Below are 18507 nucleotides of genomic sequence, written 5' to 3'. Positions count from 1 at the left end.
TTGCCATGGACATAAAGTAAGTTGACAGTGTACCTAAAAGAACTTTGGGAACCATGAACGCTGTGGGATTGTGTGTCAGGATAGTGACATCTGTGCTCTCCTAGGAGAGTGAGCAGCCTTGGACCTCAAAAGGACAGCACCCACCTACCTGGTCCAAAGGGTATGAGACCTGGGCTTGTTTGTTGTAGCTACCTGTGGTCAAAAGTACACTCTGGACAGAGAGGTGGTGATGTAACTGGACTCTGTGTGTGTATTGAAAAATCCCTCTTTGCTCTTTCCTCATTTCAGGTTTGTCCTTTGAGACAAGTCAAATATTTATCGAATATTTCTGAGTACAAAAGTAGTGTAGTGCAGAGTTGTGAGAGAGGCAGCAGCAGAGTCCCTTTCCTATGGAGTCTGTAGTCGTGTCGACGAGCGCGAACATGTGTGTGTATGAAGGAAGGTGGATGGTAAGTGTAAGTGCAGATCACGGTTGGGTGCTGGCTGCTGGGGGGTTTCAGAAGAGGGAGGGAACTCTGGACTTGAAGGATGAAGGAAGGGCAGTTCGGGGTGAAGAATTTGGATGGGTGGAGGGGTGAGGTTGCCGGGTTAGGGATGAACGCTGAGCAGGCCGGAGGGTCTGGCAGCAGGATCTGCGAGGGTCCGGAGTTCCTAGGAAGATTCTCACCAGCATGAGGAAGATTGATCTTTGGGTGGAATGTTTATGATGGATCAGAAAGGGAAGCTAGATGCTAATCAAGTTTTTGTACAGACTCAAGAGTATTTTATTCTACAGCTCAAATGAAAATTAAATGTGTTATTGATAGTAGTTTTTGGAGAGTTGAGCTGAAATGGGCAGACCACACACCTTGTTTTCCCTGTTGGACTTGCCACATGAGGTTTGCATAAGGGGAGTGGGAAGAGCACATGTTATTACATCTCCCTTCTTTTCGCCCCTGCCCTGCATATCTAGCTGGCTTATGGCCATGCGTTGCACATTAAAAGTGCTCATTGCATACTTATTTTTTATTGGATTGGGGAGAACCAGTCTCTGTGTTTTCCACTTTCTTAAGCACCAGCCCTTTTTACTTGCATTGCTAGTATCTCCCTCCTCTCCTTTCTGGGGTCCCTGTTATAAAACTGCTAATTATCAGTATTTTGACCATATGGTAGCAGTTGTGAAGAGTCTGAATCATCCACAAATGGAGTGATTGAAACTCAAATAATTGAAAATAGTCTCTGTGCATTTAAACAAACCAAAAAGCTGTTTAGTCCTTTACGTGCAGCAGCTACCATGCTCTTTTCCTTCTTTCTCTTTTTTTCTTTCTGTTTTTCCTATCAACAGTGTAGCATCTGTTCTGATCTTAGGTCCTAAGAGAGACTCGTTGGTCACAGCAATGGGGATGATCAGAGAATACCTCAAAGGGAGCTTGGCTCATGCCATACGAGGCAGTTGCCTTCATTTGTTCCAGAATTGAGTTGAATCATTTCTAAGGGCAGGGGTCTGGGTGGGAAATTTATATCAAGGTTGGGAGGTTTTACTTTCCAACTCTTTATATTGTTTGGTTTTCCCCACCATGAGCATTTAAGCCTTTTATAACTATATATAAAGTTATATATTAAATAAAATAATAATATAAAAATTGGTGATGGTACTATACAAGTAAGTGATGAAGTACAGTTAGAAAATTAAATGCAATTAGAAGTCCCAGTTTATCATTACAGTTTCACAGATATTTTCTAGCTCTTGATGTTTTTCTGCTCTGAAGTCCAAGGAGAATGACGCCCTTAACTCTAGGTTGCAGGTACTCCGTCCGTGTTTCACCTCAGATGGCGAACCGGATTGTGGATTCTGCAAGGAGCATCCTCAATAAGTTTATACCCGACATCTACATTTACACAGACCACATGAAAGGAATCAACTCTGGGAAGTAAGTGCCTGTGCATTTTTGGAACCTAATTCTGCAGCTACCCTAGCCTTTTTCATACTCAACTCTGAGATTGGGCGGGCAGAGGAAGGACAATTTCAAATTTAATTTTCCTTCTGACTTACTGCCATTGCCACCAATAATTCCTATCTCATGGAAAGCATCGCAGTGGCCGGTGCTGGGAGATGAGGGTCCATCCCTACCCTGGGGGAATGAAAACCTAGCTATTTACTAGCAGTGCTTTAAACTTTAAATTGCATCTGTACTCTGTTCCCACAAAAAGTTAAAGTAAACAAGTTCTTCCACTCTAAGGAAATAACAGTTTAGGCAAAAATCCTTTGTTGTCCGAAGTGCCAGTCAGATTCTCTCTCTGTTGAGGGGAACAACACCCCTGGAGCCAGAGAAAGTTGTTATTGCAGATTGGGTTTGGTTTAATGAAAGCCTTTGTGGAAAACCCCCGCTTTAGAAAATAAAAAGTTAATGATCTATGTTTTGGGCTTTTGTTGTATTTTTAGAAACCAGTAAGTTAGGGAAGCAATTAGAACCGTTTTTGTTTGTTTTATTTTTTACTATGAAAATGTTAAACATAAAGAAAAGTTGACCTGAAACTAATATAAAATAATATCAAATATAAACTGTAATTGGGGGAAAAATAAAGAGAACTTGAAAGGATAGTATAGTGAACACCTATGTATTCCTGCTACCTGTAGTTAATGATGAATATTTCGCGAAATTTGCTTTACCTGTGTGGGTTTGTTTTTGCTAAAACATTTTAGTGGCAGTATTATTGTACTTCAGATCTGAAGTTTTCAGGTTGTCTCCTAAAAATAAAAAGAATATCGGGCTCTAAGGTTGATAGTGAGTTAAGAAGTCAATTTTTTCCTAAGTGGTGCTGCAGCTAACCCTTTTCATGGATGTTCCTTCTGAGGCTCCTTTTAACTTCCGCAACAAAAGGAAAGAGAGTTAAGGAGGCTGACTGTGTTACGGGATCTCTGACCTTTGTGAGGCCCAAGGAAAAGATGGTGATTTCAGAAACACCGTAGTGGCTCATAGTCCAAAGTAACAGAGGTGGTGGTGTCAGAGGTGAGAGTTGGGAAAGGATTTGTGTGCAAAGTTGGCCCTTTCCTCTGGGGTTGGAAAGGTCAGTGATGGTCCCAGATCTGTGCATGTTGCTCAAATATCACCAGTGTTTTCCTTGTTGAAACTATGGCAGTGGTAACATCCCTAGGTAGCTGTAAAGATGAAAAGATCACATATGTACGCCACTAAGGCAAGTATGTCAAACTTGAGGCTCATGCTTGCACTAAGCAATGCCTGGCCCATAGTAGGGGCTGCAGAAATGGTAGCTGCTAAGGCTGTTCTTTCCTTTCTCTTCCCTTGGCCACAGGTCTGGAATTATGTCAGCAGTTAGAATTATGGCCTCAATATCTACCACAGGGTGGCCAGGGGTGAAGCAGAGCAGGCTTGAGGCCATACTGCCACCAGTGTGGCTTTTTATGACTGACTCAGCTGACCCCAGTGCATGGTCGCACTGTAGGAAGCTCACACATGGATCAAGTTGTGGGTCATCAACCCCAAGCTCCCCTTAAAAAGTTAAAACCCATGTATGATAAGTCCATGCTTAGTTTTCTGCATCTTAAGGTACAGATGATACAGTGTTCTTCCTTCTCTGTTATGAAATTATGAAGTCATGGATGGGTATTATTTTCCTCCTCTGAGTCGGTGAAATATGCATGTCAGTTAGGCCTGTGTTGTGGGGCCAGCAGTTCCTGGTGCCTCTGTCAGTGCTGTGACCAACATGCACATCTGTCCAGGGTGGTATCATGTTGACTTTCACAGTCACAACTTAAAAAAATAAACAACTAGTCCTTTACCAGTTGGAAAGTTTTGGAGGCTCCCACTTGTAAACCGCACCAATGTGCATTTTCAGTGAGGTCACCTGGTGACCAGCTGCTTGGTCACACACCCCAATTGGGGAAGAAAATTGGAGTTGTATATATATAGCCTAATGCGTTACCTTGTTTTCTGTAAAACAAATATAATATCAAATGGAATGATCCTGATGATCAACTATAAAGTTTATTATAGTAAGTCTGCATTCCTCACAGAATTTATATGGGTGAGAAAATTAGGAAGTTCTTGGGAAATTCAGGTAAGTGGGTTAAAGCAGTGATCGGAGCTTATCTCCTAGTTCTCCCTCCTGTCCGTTTCCTACTCTTTCATTTTATATTCCACTGCCTCTCCTGCAGAGTGGGATGTCCCCTCCCTGCTCCTGGTCAAGCAACTCAAAGGCAACTGGAGATTGTGCTAAAATGTCCCATGATGATGGACGGGCGGCACAGTGTTAGATGGTTAAGCATCACACAGAGTTCCCCTGAGCCTTTGATTACGTAGGTAGCTCATTGCACCCCTTCCCTTGGCAGGTGCTATTAACCTTGGACTGCATAGATCATCGATTTAAAAATAAGGAAATAGACAGCTGACCTATAGTGAGCCACTATAGTGAGCTCATAGTGCATTTGAGGCATCATTAATTTTACACATAGTTTTTCTGAAACAAATATCTTGGCTAGTTTTGCAGAGAGCGCATAGAAGGTGCTTTATGAACTTTGTGTCAGAGGAGCAGATCTGTGTGTGCTGTGTGTGGACGGTGGCAGCTGCTCCTCTCTGGTGACACGTTTACTGAAAAGGCATGAGGCAAAGGAGATTTGAGGTGTCAGATCTGGAAGTTTTGTGGAGAGGTGCTTGTGTTTTATTGTTTACGAACTGATTTTGTTTTGTGTCAAACTGGTTGTCACTGAAGTCGGGGAGGGCAGGAACTCTTGTGTTTACTGCAGGGCCCCCAGTTCCTGGCCCATGGCCGCAGGTGCTTGTTGGAATTACAAATGTGGTCCTTGACCAGAAGGGTATTAGGTTCTGGCTGTTGGGTGGTAGAAACACAGTGGGAGAGAACATGTGCCAGCTCTTTGATGCTATTAATTGAATTCTGAGTTAGAGATGTCCCTTAGGGACACAAACAAAGGTGAGCCTTATCTGGGCTCTTCCTGGCTTATGTGGCACTTTTTTGGGGTGCGCGGGGTTGGGGGGGAAGAGCTTGATGTATTCCAAGAGGAGCTGTAATGAGGTGGTCTCCAGGCCACTTACACCTTCTGGGTTGGTTGTGAGGGCTGTGGTGGCGAACTTGGGTAGGCTTTGGAGTCTGGAAGACCTGCATTGGAAACACATCTCAGTCACTTCCTAGCTGTGTGGACGTGGTGCAGGTTGCTTAATTTCTCCATTTCCTCATTTGTAAGATGGGCACATATTACCTACTCAGCAGAATTGTAGTGTCAAAGCCCCTAGGTCAGAAACTGGCAGAAAGTAGGTGCCGACTATCTGGTAGCCCTTGTTAATGCTCCTATAAACTCTCACAGCAGGATCTTTCACAGTGTGGGAGGGGCTAATAGGAAAAGCGATGTAAACTTGCACCTTCCTTGGTTCTGCCAGGTGCGCTTTCACCAAATCATGTCTATTTCCAGCGCAAGCTAGTGGGAACTCCAGTAGGGCGTGCTGTAATAACGCAGAGTGCCATGAGAGAGATGTTTGTTTTCTCTTTCCTTTGGCTGGTGCCCGAACCCCACTTCCTTAACCCTACTCAGTGTCTGTGCCTTTGAATCCCCAGGTCTCCAGGCTTTGGGTTGTCACTGGTTGCAGAGACCACCAACGGCACCTTCCTCAGTGCTGAGCTGACCTCCAACCCCCAGGGCCAGGGGGCGGCGGTGCTTCCAGAGGACCTGGGCAGGAACTGTGCCAAGCTGCTGCTTGAAGAAATCTACAGGGTATGTCCTCCGCCTCTGCCAGTCGGGAGAGGAGCCATCAGGAAGCAGTTCATTGTTTCATTCTTACTGCTTAGCAGCTTTCTTCCCCGTTCAAGGGCTTATGCCAAGGAGTTAACTCTTTCTGCCCATTAAACAGTTTAACATGAACTGGTTTAATGGATTAGCTGAACTAGTCAGTAAGCAGAGATCCAGTTCCCCTGATTTGGGACAACAGGGCAGGTACGTTTTAACAGTGTGGACACTTAAAAAGCTGAGACCGTTATTCGGGAAAGAAAAGGTGTAAAATGAAGCAGGTTAGCCGGTGACTGCCCACTTGAAGAGGATACAGTGCCGCGACCAAAACAGGTGCCATCTCCCAGCTCCCGAGTCCTTGCCATGTGAGGATGGGGGCTCATTGTTTTCAGGTTCTTTGAGGAGTTGGAAATAGGCGATTTGTATGTGACAGTTGTGTCAGATACAAAACAGTGTCAACAGGCTAGAATTTGCAGTGTGTTCCTGGAGCATAGAAGAATGTTTAGGGAAGGCAGGCCTGTGTCAGAGCATGGCAGGGGCTTTGGAAAGGTGAGAACACAGGAGGGGGTGACGAAACTGAAGACAAGACTTCATCTGTTGCCATTTGCTTCTGCAGCTCAGATCACCCTGGACCAACCTGTCCTCAGTTGTCACAGGTTTTTCTCTGTCAATCCATACAAACAACATGTAGACAGGCATACATACACTCTTCCTGTTTCCCAAAAATAGTCGAGGTGAGCCCTAACCGGTTTGGCTCCGTGGATGGCGCGTCGGCCTGCGGACTTAAGGGTCCCAGGTTTGATTCCAGTCAAGGGCATGTACCTTGGTTGCAGGCACATTCCCAATAGGGGGTGTGCAGGAGGCAGCTGATTGATGATTCTCTCTCATCGATGTTTCTAACTCTCTATCCCTCTCCCTTCCTCTCTGTACAAAATCAGTAAAAAAAAAAAAAAAAATAGTTGAGGTGACCTAAAATAAGCAAGGAAGGAATTGGGAGGGAAAGAAAGATGATGGCAGGAGAAATAAGATGAAGCTGCTTGAAAAAACATTCTTTAAGGTCCCATATACTTGGTTAGAGGAGAGTCACAAATCTGGCCTCAGGATTTCTGGTTGTCTGTACAATCCTTGCCTTGGATCCATGTCAGAAGGTGAAACCTTCTCCTTGACATGCAGAATCCAGGACAGGCTCCCAGGAATGCTTATTTCTCTGCTCTGTTTTTGAGCCCCACATTCTTGAGCTGAGCACTAGCAAAAACTATACTTTGGGTGATTTGCTATCGCATGGTGTATAGTGTTTGTAAATTGTCTTTTCTCTTCAGCTGAAGAGCCTTTCATCTCTGTATTTATCTGTGTATTTAGTCTCAGTTAGTTGATATTTCTGTGGTTCTTTCCTGAAGTCTCCAAGGAAGCTTTGCCCTGTTTAAAGTAGCAAAAATCATATGTGAGCCCTAACTGGTTTGGCTCAGTAGATAGAGCATCGGCCTGCGGACTGAAGGGTCCCAGGTTCAGTTCTGGTCAGGGGCATGTACCTTGGTTGTGGGCACATCCCCACTAGGGGATGTGCAGGAGGCAGCTGATCCGTATTTCTCTCGCATTGATGTTTCTGACTATCCCTCTCCCTTCCTCTCTGTAAAATATCAATAAAATATATTTTAAAAAAAGATCATATGTGAGCCCTTATGAAATAAAACAGGTGATTTTGTTTTATTTTTAAATACTTTTTGTCGCTGTAATTTATTAATCATTGTGGTAGAGTGGCGCCTGGTTCATGGGTATTGATCCCTGCACAGGCCTGGTTAAGGAAAACAGCCTACAGCCAAGTCTTCTCCCGGTCCAGTCACCGTTCTCAACAATACCTCATTGGTTGCAAGGTGGAACAAGTAAGAATGAACTGCTTCAGAGTTCACTAAAATGTCCAGGTCTTAATGGTTTTAATTAATGTTCATCTAATTAAAATGGAAGACAAAGGACCTATAATTGTGTCTTCAGCGGAGTGACTGTACTCCCTGTCCTCACCATTCAGCTAGCAAATAGTGGCGGAAAGAAATGCCCTCTCAAATGAAATCCTCCTGCAGGAGGAAGTATCTTCTCACACTACTTGTGTGGCCAAAGGCTGGCCTTAGCTTTTTTGATGCTAAATCAGCCCTGTGTTTGATGCTTAATTTAGTGATTTTTTTTTGAAAGATGAATAGTAACTAAAAGTTGGGAGTAAATAAATGATCAAGAGCTTACCATGTCACTTAGTTCAGGAAGTTAGTCATCTAGACCAGTGGTCGCCAATCTTTTGGATCTCATGGACCGTCTGGTCCATGGACCACTGGTTGGCGACCGCTGCTCCAAAGGTTTCCTTAAACCAGCAGTCACTAACCTTTAGGACCTCATGGGCCACCAGTGGTCCGAGGACCATCAGTTGACTACAGACGGTGCATGTGATCCATGTGTCCCTAAGCTCCTGGCAACTGGTTCAGGTTTCCCTTCCTTGTGGCTTGCAGGCCCTCTGACCGTGGGGACCCTCCCATCTCTCTCCAGTAGACCTGGGGGAATTGGAAGCATCACATTACAGAAGAGCCCAGCTGGAGGGAGGGTTCTGTATCCTCATAAATAGCACGTTATAGGCCTCAGGGTGAAAGCAAGGCCACAGAGAGAAAACATGCGATCTGGATTAAGTTATTTTATTTTCCCCCCTTTACTCTAGTTAAGTTCTACTTAAAACCATTTCATTGTGCCTACACCAAGTTTGTTTGTTCTAATCATTAAGAAAATTTCTTTTTTGTGTGTCTATGGCAGGGGTGGGCAAACTTTTTGACTCGAGGGCCACAATGGGTTCTTAAACTGGACCGGAGGGCCGGAACAAAAGCATGGATGGAGTGTTTGTGTGAACTCATATAAATTCAAAGTAAACATCATTACATAAAAGGGTACGGTCTTTTTTTTTTTTTTTAGTTTTATTCATTTCAAACGGGCCGGATCCGGCCCATGGGCCGTAGTTTGCCCACGGCTGGTCTATGGTCTTTAGTTGTTAAAAGGATGAAAATGCTTCATGTTCTTATGAATAATTCTTTATATGTCTGTGACATGACATGGTTTAAAAGAATAATAAAAACATGTCCCCTTTGAAGGTGCTGTTTATTTTTATCAACATTATAGTCCTCTGATCTAATCCCTCTTGTTCTATTTATGTCTCATCGGTTACCAACCACGTCCTCTTGATTGTGTTCCAGGCTTTCTGAAACTGCCTTTTCTGTCCATCTTTTAAGCTGCCTCTGTCTCCTACCCCCCACCCCACCCCCAACTCCTGTCCCTACCACATGTGCTGCTGTCCCCACTTGCAGGAGTGGGAGTCCTCTCCTTATCTCCAACATGCCCTTCTGTCTAAATCTCTTGAAACACTTAACAGTCTGTGAAAGGAGCAAGTTTTGTAAAAACACTTTCATTGGTCCTCAGATTCTCCATGGGTTAGAGTTTTTTGTTTGTTTGTTTGTTTGTTTGTTTTTTAATGGAAATACGTATGTTACACCTCTTGTCCTAACATTGGCTTAGAGCAGCGGTTCTCAACCTGTGGGTCACGACCCCTTTGGCGGTCGAACCACCCTTTCACAGGGGTTACCTAAGACCATCCTGCATATCAGATATTTACATTACGATTCATAACAGTAGCAACATTACAGTTATGAAGTAGCAACGAAAATCATTTTATGGTTGGGTCACAACATGAGGAACTGTATTTAAAGGGCCAGAAGGTTGAGAACCACTGGCTTAGAGAGAAATATTGCCCTTTAAGGTAGTTTAGGAAGAGCAGTAGATTTTCATAAAAGCTGGCAGTAGGATAAGCCCCCTTATTTTCCTGCTCAGTTGTAAATGAGGTCTGTTGGCAAAGAATGAGTGTTTGTGCTGATAATTGATTTATTCCCTACACTGCATGCATTTGAGAGAGGTTGCCTGGCTGGTGTGGCTTAGTGGTTGAACATCATCCCCATGCACCAAGAGGTCGCCGGTTCGGTTCCCAATCAGGGCACATGCCTGGGTTGCACGTGCAGGAGGCGGCTGATCATGTTTCTTTCTCTCTCATCGTTTCTCCCTCTCCCTTCTCCTTTCTCTAAAATCAATAAAAACTTTTTTCTTTTTCTTTTTTTTTAAGAAGAGAGTGGCCATGTGTTCTGTTTAAAGTCTGGGAGTCTGGGCTTGGATAGTGATGTGCCATCATCAGAAACTGGGTTCTTTTTGTGGCATGTACAAAATATGTAGAAATTCAAGGTCATCCCACTTTCACTGTGTACAATGTAAGTTTGAATTGTTTTAAATAAAGTTATCTCAGAAAGAATGATCAGAAAGACTTTTTTGTGTTTGCTAATTCTCACCTGAGGATACGTTTTTTCCATTGCTTTTCAGAGAGAGTGGGAATGGGGGGGGGGGAGAGAGAGAGAAAGAGAGAGAGAGAGAGAGAGAGAGAGAGAGAGAGAGAGGGAGAGAGAGAGAAAGAAACACCGATGTGAGAGACACATGGACTGGTTGCCTCCCTGCACATGCCCCAATGGGGGCAGGGAGTGAACCTGAAACCCAAGTACATGCCCTTGACTGGGAATCGAATCTGAGACCTTTTGGTGTGCAGGCTGACACGCTAACCACTCAGCAACACTGGCCAGGGCAATAAAGACATTTTTAAGGCACACATATAAACAACAGTCATGCATGCATGTAGTAGAAGCAGAATGGCTGAAATGGTCAGGAAACCCAAGAATGAAAGAAGAAAGGCAACCAAAACAATCCTCAGGAGAAAGTTTGTGAGGATTCTGTTGTGCTTATTGATTTGGGAGAAAAGGAAGGAAAAGTGGCGGGAAATAGTACATAAGTAGTAAGAATGGAGAAATCTGGTCTTAGTAATTCTTCAGTTAAAGGTGCACAGGAAGAGCCACAAGGAGACACTAATGTAACTTGACAAGCAGTTTTGAATGTGATGGGATAAGTTTTAGGCTAAGGCCCTTTCATGCCAGATCGACTGTGGTGTTCCCTGGCAGATTAAATAAACAAGCCGCATCCACCTCACCCTTGTTAATGACCTGTACATTTCCTGGAACTGATTATGCTTTTTTTGTTTATGTGTCCTGCTGCTGCTGCCGCTTTAATTACGGAGGGGAATTTTTATTTTTCCTTAGATACACCTCAGTAAACTTGAATGTCTATTTATTCTGATGGTCTCAGCTAATACAATTGCTTTGATGGCCAGTTAGTTTAACCCCCCAAAGTTAAGTGATACAAGGATTCCTCTGAAAAGACTTGTATTCTGTTTTATTATCGCTTGAACTTTGCAATCTGCTCTTCTGTGGTTCTGATATTCTGGGTATTTGTGACTGTGTTCTTGGTTTTCCATTCTCTGGCTGGTATAACGACTAATCTTGAAAGTGTTTGTATTTATAGGGTGGATGTGTGGACTCGACCAACCAAAGCCTGGCTCTGTTGTTCATGACCCTTGGGCAGCAGGACGTTTCCAAAGTCCTGCTAGGACCGCTCTCTCCCTACACGTGAGTTGTTTTCGCTCAGCCTCATTACTGCTGTCCAATTTAATCTTCCAGTTGCATGACATGATAAAGGTGCTGGACTGTGCATAGCCTATCACTATGAACACCTGCTTGGACTGATCCTGGAATGAGCTGGAGGTTATCAGTCTTAACCTGGTGTTTAGCAGGCATCTTGCCTTCCTTTCTCTTCTGTAGTTGCATTATTCCCATGCCATTGAAGTTGTGTGGTATATTAGACAGTTCTTTTGTCTGTGCTTTAGATTTTTCTCATTTTGGAGGTAATCTGGTTCCATTATAACTTAGATTTTGTTAGGTTTTTTTTTTTAATCCCCTCTTTTCCCTACCCGTGGCAAATAGGGCCGTCTTTTTGTCCAACATGATAGGGTATAAACTGGCTGGAAAAAGGAAAAGAGGCAAAGTCTATAGTAATGCCACTGGACCAGTGGGGATATTGTAAAAGTGAGTCTGAGGCCATTGGATGTTATCAGAAGATGACTGCTGAGGCATTAAAGCAAGCGCTCTACAAAAAGAGCAGCCGATGAGAAGACTTGGATTGTTAACAGCACAGTGGAAGCAGCACTTCCCGTAGGTAGCAGATGAGCTTGCTGTAAGCAGCCTGTTTGAGCCCTGACCTCTGGGTGTGCGTCCATGTGCTCGAGATCATGACATGGCCATCTGTGGGTGGGGCGGGAGTGGGCCTGTGTGGGAGGAGACACTCAGGTAGATATAGACTGAACTGTCCTTTTTCGGTTATCATGGTACCGATGCTGTATATCTGGAAGGTACAGTACTGTGATAACTGAAGAATGGTGGTGCCATCACATTGAGTAAGGGGCCAGCACTGCGGAGGGGCCATTGTACCTCTGGAACATCGCTTGGGGCCCATGGAGACCAGAAGCTTGAAAGAGATTGTTTTGGAGGTTTTTTTATTTGGAGTTGGTGGTGGGAGGTTTTTTGGAACATGGCAATGGAAGAGAAGACACTCTGAGCAGTGGGGGAAGACTGATAAACAGGAAGCTAGTGAGGAACCACATTATCTGCTAACAGTTGTAAAATATTTCATGGGACAGGCACCTGAAATCGAGTAATCCTCAGTGGAGCACTAACACCAGGGATCAACATTGCTGAAACAGACTTTGTGGCTAAGGTGTTTGGAGAGGAGGCGAGGGAGCACACACAGGGCCTGACTGCAGAGCTTCACTTCCAGTAGAGCCTTGGCTGGAAGCGCTGACTGCTCTGTGACCACCAGGCCCCTTCAGCCAACTCTCTTGCTGCTGCTGCTGCCACTGCTGCAGCCTTCCCAGCCTCTGCTTCAGGGCAGCGAAGGCCTGACCGCTCACACCGCTTGAGGCAGTCCCTAGATGTGTGTGGTCGTGGGGCATGGGGTTTGGCAGAACATTATGTGCAAAAGGAAATCTATATTTTTAGTTTTCCTTGACCCCCTTTTTTTTTTTTTTTTTTTGGCTCTTAGAGATTTTTTTTTTCAGTTTGGCTACAGGGCCTTTATAGTTTTTTTCAAGTCAGCAGTCCCTGTGGAGATGGTCAAGATGTGCCTGGATGTTTTTTTTCAAGTTCCTGTGTCCTCTTCATATACCCCCTCACCAAACATTAATTGCAGTCTTCTCTTCCAGAAACCTGTAGTCTAAAATGACTACATCTCCCAGGAGAACAAAGTGGTCTGCTCTGAATGGAGCTTTACAGGCCTGGGACAAATAGCAGAATTGTGTTTGAAACTTGGGGCTATGTTTCTCTGGGTTTCCTGCCTCCTGGGGTTTCACGCAGGAGGGGCTGCCATGGGGTGGACAGCGCCGCCTCCTTTCTTTTTGGTAAGCGAGCACACGGTGGGGCAGGAGGTTGTAAGGAGTTTATTTTTGAAAGCTGTATCTGTTTGGGACCCTTGTTGCTTGTTATCATTGTGGAAGGCTCCAGGAATCCAGAGTGATGAAGGGCAAAGGTGGGAAGAAGTAGATGTCCTTCTAGGACCAAATAGATAAAGTTATCATCGTATTTGTGAGTACAGCTTAGGATGAAAAAGGCACAGAATCTATAGTTAGTATAATTGTGGTGGGGGTGGGGGATCCTAGTTGGATTCAAGAGTTTTGGAGACCAAACTCACTTATTTGTATAAAGTATACTTAAAGTCATAAAAATCTACTTTTTGAATTCTCAAATTTCTCAAGAAAACTAGAATCAAGAAATGTATTTCTTGTGGCAGTTTTCACATTCTGATTTGTTTAAAAAGTTTTTTAAGTTTTTTTTTTGTTTTTTTTTTTTTGTTTTTTTTACAGAGCACTGGGATTAAGGGGGATGTGTTTTCTTATAGTATTGCTTTGAAACCCTTTCTGGAAATAAAGGTGTCTGTTCTTCCCTTTATTCTTCCCTCTGTCTTACTTCTGTTGGTGGTTTCCTGTGTTACTTGAGAAAGCGCATCTGTATGTGTGAAATCTTTTGGGAAGGCCAGAGAGATCTTTTTCAGAAGAATAAAATAGTATTGGCTAACATGCTGGTATGCGGAAAATCTATTTCTGTTCATTTTGTTTAGTTTCAGGTAGTTTACAGTTGGTGACAGTGATTCCACCTTCCCCTGAAAAAGCTTAATATTACAGTTTAGGGAGGATTTATACTTTCTTTAAAAGTGGAATTAACAGCAAGAAAATCACACTTTCACAAATTATCTGATTGGAGACTGCAGTTACATATTGTCGGTACATGGTCGTGGAAGTGCAGCCTCCCCGATTTCAGTGCTGGCTCTCCCGGAAGCACCGGGGGACAGCGTGTAGCATCTCTGAGCCTTGGTCTTATCTGTGGAGAAGGTGAATGGTCCTGAAGTCGGGTTTGTGGAGATGGAGCAAGGCTTAAAAAGGTCAGGTACTTAGTGCTCCCAGCCAGCAATGCAGTGGGCCTGGCAGAGCCCAATCAGTGCTGGACACTGCAGTTTCCGCCCGGGTACGCCCTTGCCCTGCCCCAGCCTGGGAAAACCAAATCTCCTGTTAAGGTCACTCTGAACACCAGGAGGCCCAGTAAACTTGCTTTGGGTTATCGCAGGCCTGAAGTCAGCTGTGAAGTGTTTGCTCAGATATCTATAAATCTGTGTGCATTAATTTTTAAATTTATGACCAACTATTGCAGTGATATTGCTAAATAAACAACACACATCTCACTTACTGTTCCCAAGAACTCTGTAAGGTAGGTGTTTATTTAACAAACACAGTATTTACTGCTGGCCCAATGTTTTAAGCACTTGACAAATGCGAACTCATTTAGTTTTCATCATAACCCTAGGAGGTTACTATTGCACACTCCATTTTACAGGTGTGGGGACTGAGGCACAGAGAAGTTGAGTCATGTGCCAAAGGTCACATAGTCAGCAAGTGGAGTTCAGAGCCAGGCAGTCTTGCCCAGAGTCCATGCTTCCCTGACCTACTGCTCTTATGCAAGTGCTGGGATTCCGCCCCTGTTGCTGGACTTCAGATACCTCCCTGCCCGCGGCAGGATGCCATTCCACGCCTTTCCAGAATCCTCAGTTCAGATTATGCTACAAAATGATCTCCTGTCTTTACTTGGAGTCTAAAATGAACCATGCCTCTTCGGTTTTTCGTGCCAGCCAAACCTGCAGCTATTTGGGTTCAGTTGTTTAAGTGCTCTCCTCAGCTGGCAGGATACCACTCCCCCTGACAGTTGTGATTTAATTGTGTTTAAATGCTGCAAAGCCCTGTCACCTTTATTAAACTGTTTGAGCCGCAGACCATATTTGGCATATGGTAAAAGCAAGTGATGCCTTTACTTTTCGGATGAGCAAGAGAGTTCAGGGACCTGCTCATAGTGAGATTTTAGCCAAACTTGTCCTGGGACCCACATCTCCCAACCATGCAACCAGCCTGTCTGTCTCCTTCTGCCTTTATAACCGAGTTTGTTCTTAGAGCAGAGGCCAGCTGGGCTTTGGGAAAGCCTCTGTCTGGAGAAAGAGCACCGCCGATACATTTAAAGCTGTGGTGTAATGACTACAGGGGCCCCATCCAGCAGATTCTCTTCTCACCCCCAGGTCTCTTACCCCTCCTTAGACCTGAGAAGTAGGTAACCCCAATATCTGAGTGGTTTGGTGGAGCAGGAATCAAGACCCTCTGTTGTGGTTTGTGTTTGTGGAATTGAGGTGGCGGGGGGGGGGGGGAGCGCGTGCGCGCGCACTTCCCATGATTGCTTTTACCTCCACTCTCCAGCAGGCTTCAGAAGAGGGACCTGGTGAGAGGTCTGTATTTTAAGGGGCAGGGCCTGGCACCTGGTCAATCCTGGGCAGTTGGGATTCAAAGGATAGATGACTTTGAGCCCAATGGCTGCCACCTATTGATCAACAGTGCTGGTGGGAACAACCTACTCTTGGAAGATATATGGGGAAAATTATCTCTGTTTTCCAGGATTCTCGAAACCTGCTTCTCAGGTGGCCTGGAGGCTTTCATGGTCTGGGTTTTTTGTTTTTTTAGATAAGTCACTTTGTATTAGGAAAAAAAGTTTACTACAGATTTAGTTCTCTTAAGTCCTTCTCACGGGAATTACAGTCCCAGCTGCCCAACATGGTTGGTCTAAAAAGCTGCCAGTTACACTGCGCAGGTGGGCTGTCCTCTCTCTCAAGGCTCTGCGTGCATGGCTCTCTTTTGCCTGGCTGTGCGGCCATGTGGTTGTGTCTGGGAAGTGTGGATCTACTACAGAATGGTGCTTGGAAGAGAAGGAAAGGGAAGAGGCGGGGCCGGGTGGGGCCTGTGCTTGGGGCTGTGGAGAAGGATGTGGATCAGCACCGGATGTGACCTTTGCTGACTGCGTGTGTGTGTGTGTGTGTGTGTGGGGGGGGGGGGGGGGGGGGTTGGGGGTGGTTTATTCTCTGTTTGCTTTTCATTTTCTTAAAGAGACTTTGCTAGGATTTAATATTGTCTGTGGTTGTTTCTCGGCTCTGAGCATATTTGATAGCTGGAGGTAGGAGGACATTCTGAAGCATACCTTAATCCAGTCCCTTACAGAGTCTTCCTCAGACAGGCCGTTGGCAGAACATTGTGTAAAAAGTGGAACCGACTTTGCTTTTTCTAACGATTCCAAAGGCTACAAATACCTCAGAGCTGCAAATATGTAGGCCTGCACACTCAAACCTGTGTTTCGCCATCCTTCTCCAAGAGATCTGAAGCAAGCTGAGGCCTCTTAGGAGTTCTGCCAGCTGGTGGGTGTCTGGTTTTTCCAGCACAGTTGAACGATTCAGAGTGAAGTAGGCTGGGGAGGCTCTGGTAGCAGGCCTGTATTAGAGCCCGGTCAGCACAGAGAGAGAGAGAGAGAGAGAGAGAGAGAGAGAGAGAGAGAGAGAGAGAGCTGTTTCCTCCTCAGAATGCAGATGAGTGGGTGAGATGCTGGCTTTGTCTGCACTGCTGCCAGCTGGAGGCTTTGCCCACAGATGTGGACTATTTATCTATGGGTGTGATGTTTTTCTTTTTTTCCTAGGACAGGGTGGGGTGCAAAAACCTGAAAATTGGTAAGACAGGAAAGGCAGCAGGGAAAGAACTGACTTCCCTTAATTGCTAAGTCATTTCTCAAAATTAGTCCTAACTCGTATATTCTATTTCTTGCCTCATTAGTGAATGCCAGACATAATGCCTATCATGTATAATGGGTTTCAGTGGAGAGAGAGGAATTGGCCCTGGCCGGGTAACTCAGTTGGTTAGAGCATTGTCCCGATATGCCAAGGTTGCAAGTTCAGTCTCTGATTAGGGCACGTACAAGAAGCAGCCAATGAATGTATAAATAACATTGGTTGTGGAACAGCAAATCAATGTTTCTCTCTCCCCCCCGCCCTTCCTTTTCCCCTTCCCCCCTCCTCTCTCTCTAATTTTTGAAAAGAGGTGATATCTGGCTGGTGTGGTCAGTGGTTGAGCATCGACCCAGGAACCAATAAGTCACTGGTTTGATTCTGAGTCAGGGCACATGCCTGGGTTGCAGGCTCCATCCCCAGTAGAGAGGACATGCAGGAGGCAGCAGATCGATGATGTTTCTCTCATCAATGTTTCTATCCTTCTTCCTTCCTCTCTCTCTAAAAATAAATAAGTGAAAAAAATTTTAAAAAGAAGTAAGAAATTTTTGTGTGTGCATGTAGCACTTATCAGCAGTACTCTCCAGGGAGTTCCTGTTTCATTTCTTAACCACTGGCATGCCGGTCATGTCAGCCAGACAGGGTGAGGAATTGTTTGGGTCCCCTTTCCTCCTTTTTGTCTTTCTCTACTTTGACTAGATTGATTAGGACAGAGGGACAGGAAGGGGTGGGAAATTCATTGCAGAAGGCATTATATTGAGTTTGGTATATACTCTGAGGGTGTGAGCCGGGATCAATACTACTTTTTAACTTCACAAATATATATTATTTATTTAAGTAGCTTTTTTGAAATATAATTCATATACTACCTTAAAGTGTACCATTCAATGGTTTTTAGTATATTCACAAAGTAAATATAACTACCATCTAATTTTAGAACATTTTCACCATCTCGGAAAGAAACCCTTTACTCATTCATGGCTCTGTCCCATTCCTCCCATTCCTCCCAATCCTCCCAGCCCAAGGCAATCACTAATCTGCTCTCTGCCTCTATAATAGAGTTGCCTGTTCTGTCCATTTCATGTAAATAGAATCATACAATGAGTTTCTTGGTGACTGGCTTCTTTCACTTAGCGTAATATTTTCTAAGTTCATCCATATTGTAGCATGTACCTGTATATTGTTTCTTTTTATGGCTGAATAGTATTCCATTGTATGGATATACCACATTTTGTTTATCCACTCATCAGTTAATGGGCATTTGAGTTGTTTCCACTTTTTTACTATTATGAATAATGCTCCTTTGAACATTTGTGGACAAGTTTTTGTGGGGGTGCATGTTTTCATTTCTGTATATACCTAAAAGTAGAATTCTTGCATCACATGTTAACTCCTTGTTTAACATTTTGAGGAACTGCCAGACTTTTCCACAGTGGTGACCATTTTTTATCTGACCCACTCATAACCATTTTATTGGGTATGAAGTGGTATCTCATACTGGTTTTGATTTCCACTTCCCTAATAACTAATGATGTTGAACATGTTTTCATGTGGTTATTGGTTATATGGATATCTTTAGAAAAATGTCTTTGCAGATCCTTTACCCATTATTAAATTGGGTTATTTGGATTTTTATTATTGAGTTGCAAGAATTCTTTATATATCCTATATACTAGACCCATATCAGATAT

At 44.2% G+C, this 18507-nt stretch overlaps 1 protein-coding gene across 2 annotated transcripts in view; it reads left to right on the top strand.

The window, feature by feature from the left end:
- RCL1 (RNA terminal phosphate cyclase like 1) overlaps nucleotides 1–18507 on the top strand; it is a 118727-nt gene that overhangs the window by 38095 nt on the left and 62125 nt on the right. For both annotated transcript variants that reach the window (XM_081103424.1, XM_081103423.1), the window contains exons 6-8: nucleotides 1785–1910; nucleotides 5569–5725; nucleotides 11153–11256. In XM_081103424.1, the coding sequence (XP_080959550.1) occupies nucleotides 1785–1910; nucleotides 5569–5725; nucleotides 11153–11256 (387 nt within the window). The remainder of the gene's footprint in view (nucleotides 1–1784; nucleotides 1911–5568; nucleotides 5726–11152; nucleotides 11257–18507) is intronic.

The sequence above is a fragment of the Myotis nattereri genome, assembly GCF_964212035.1.
Source record: "Myotis nattereri genome assembly, chromosome: 12".
NCBI classification, from domain to species: Eukaryota; Metazoa; Chordata; class Mammalia; order Chiroptera; family Vespertilionidae; genus Myotis; species Myotis nattereri.
This window is presented reverse-complemented; position numbering and strand designations above follow the sequence as displayed.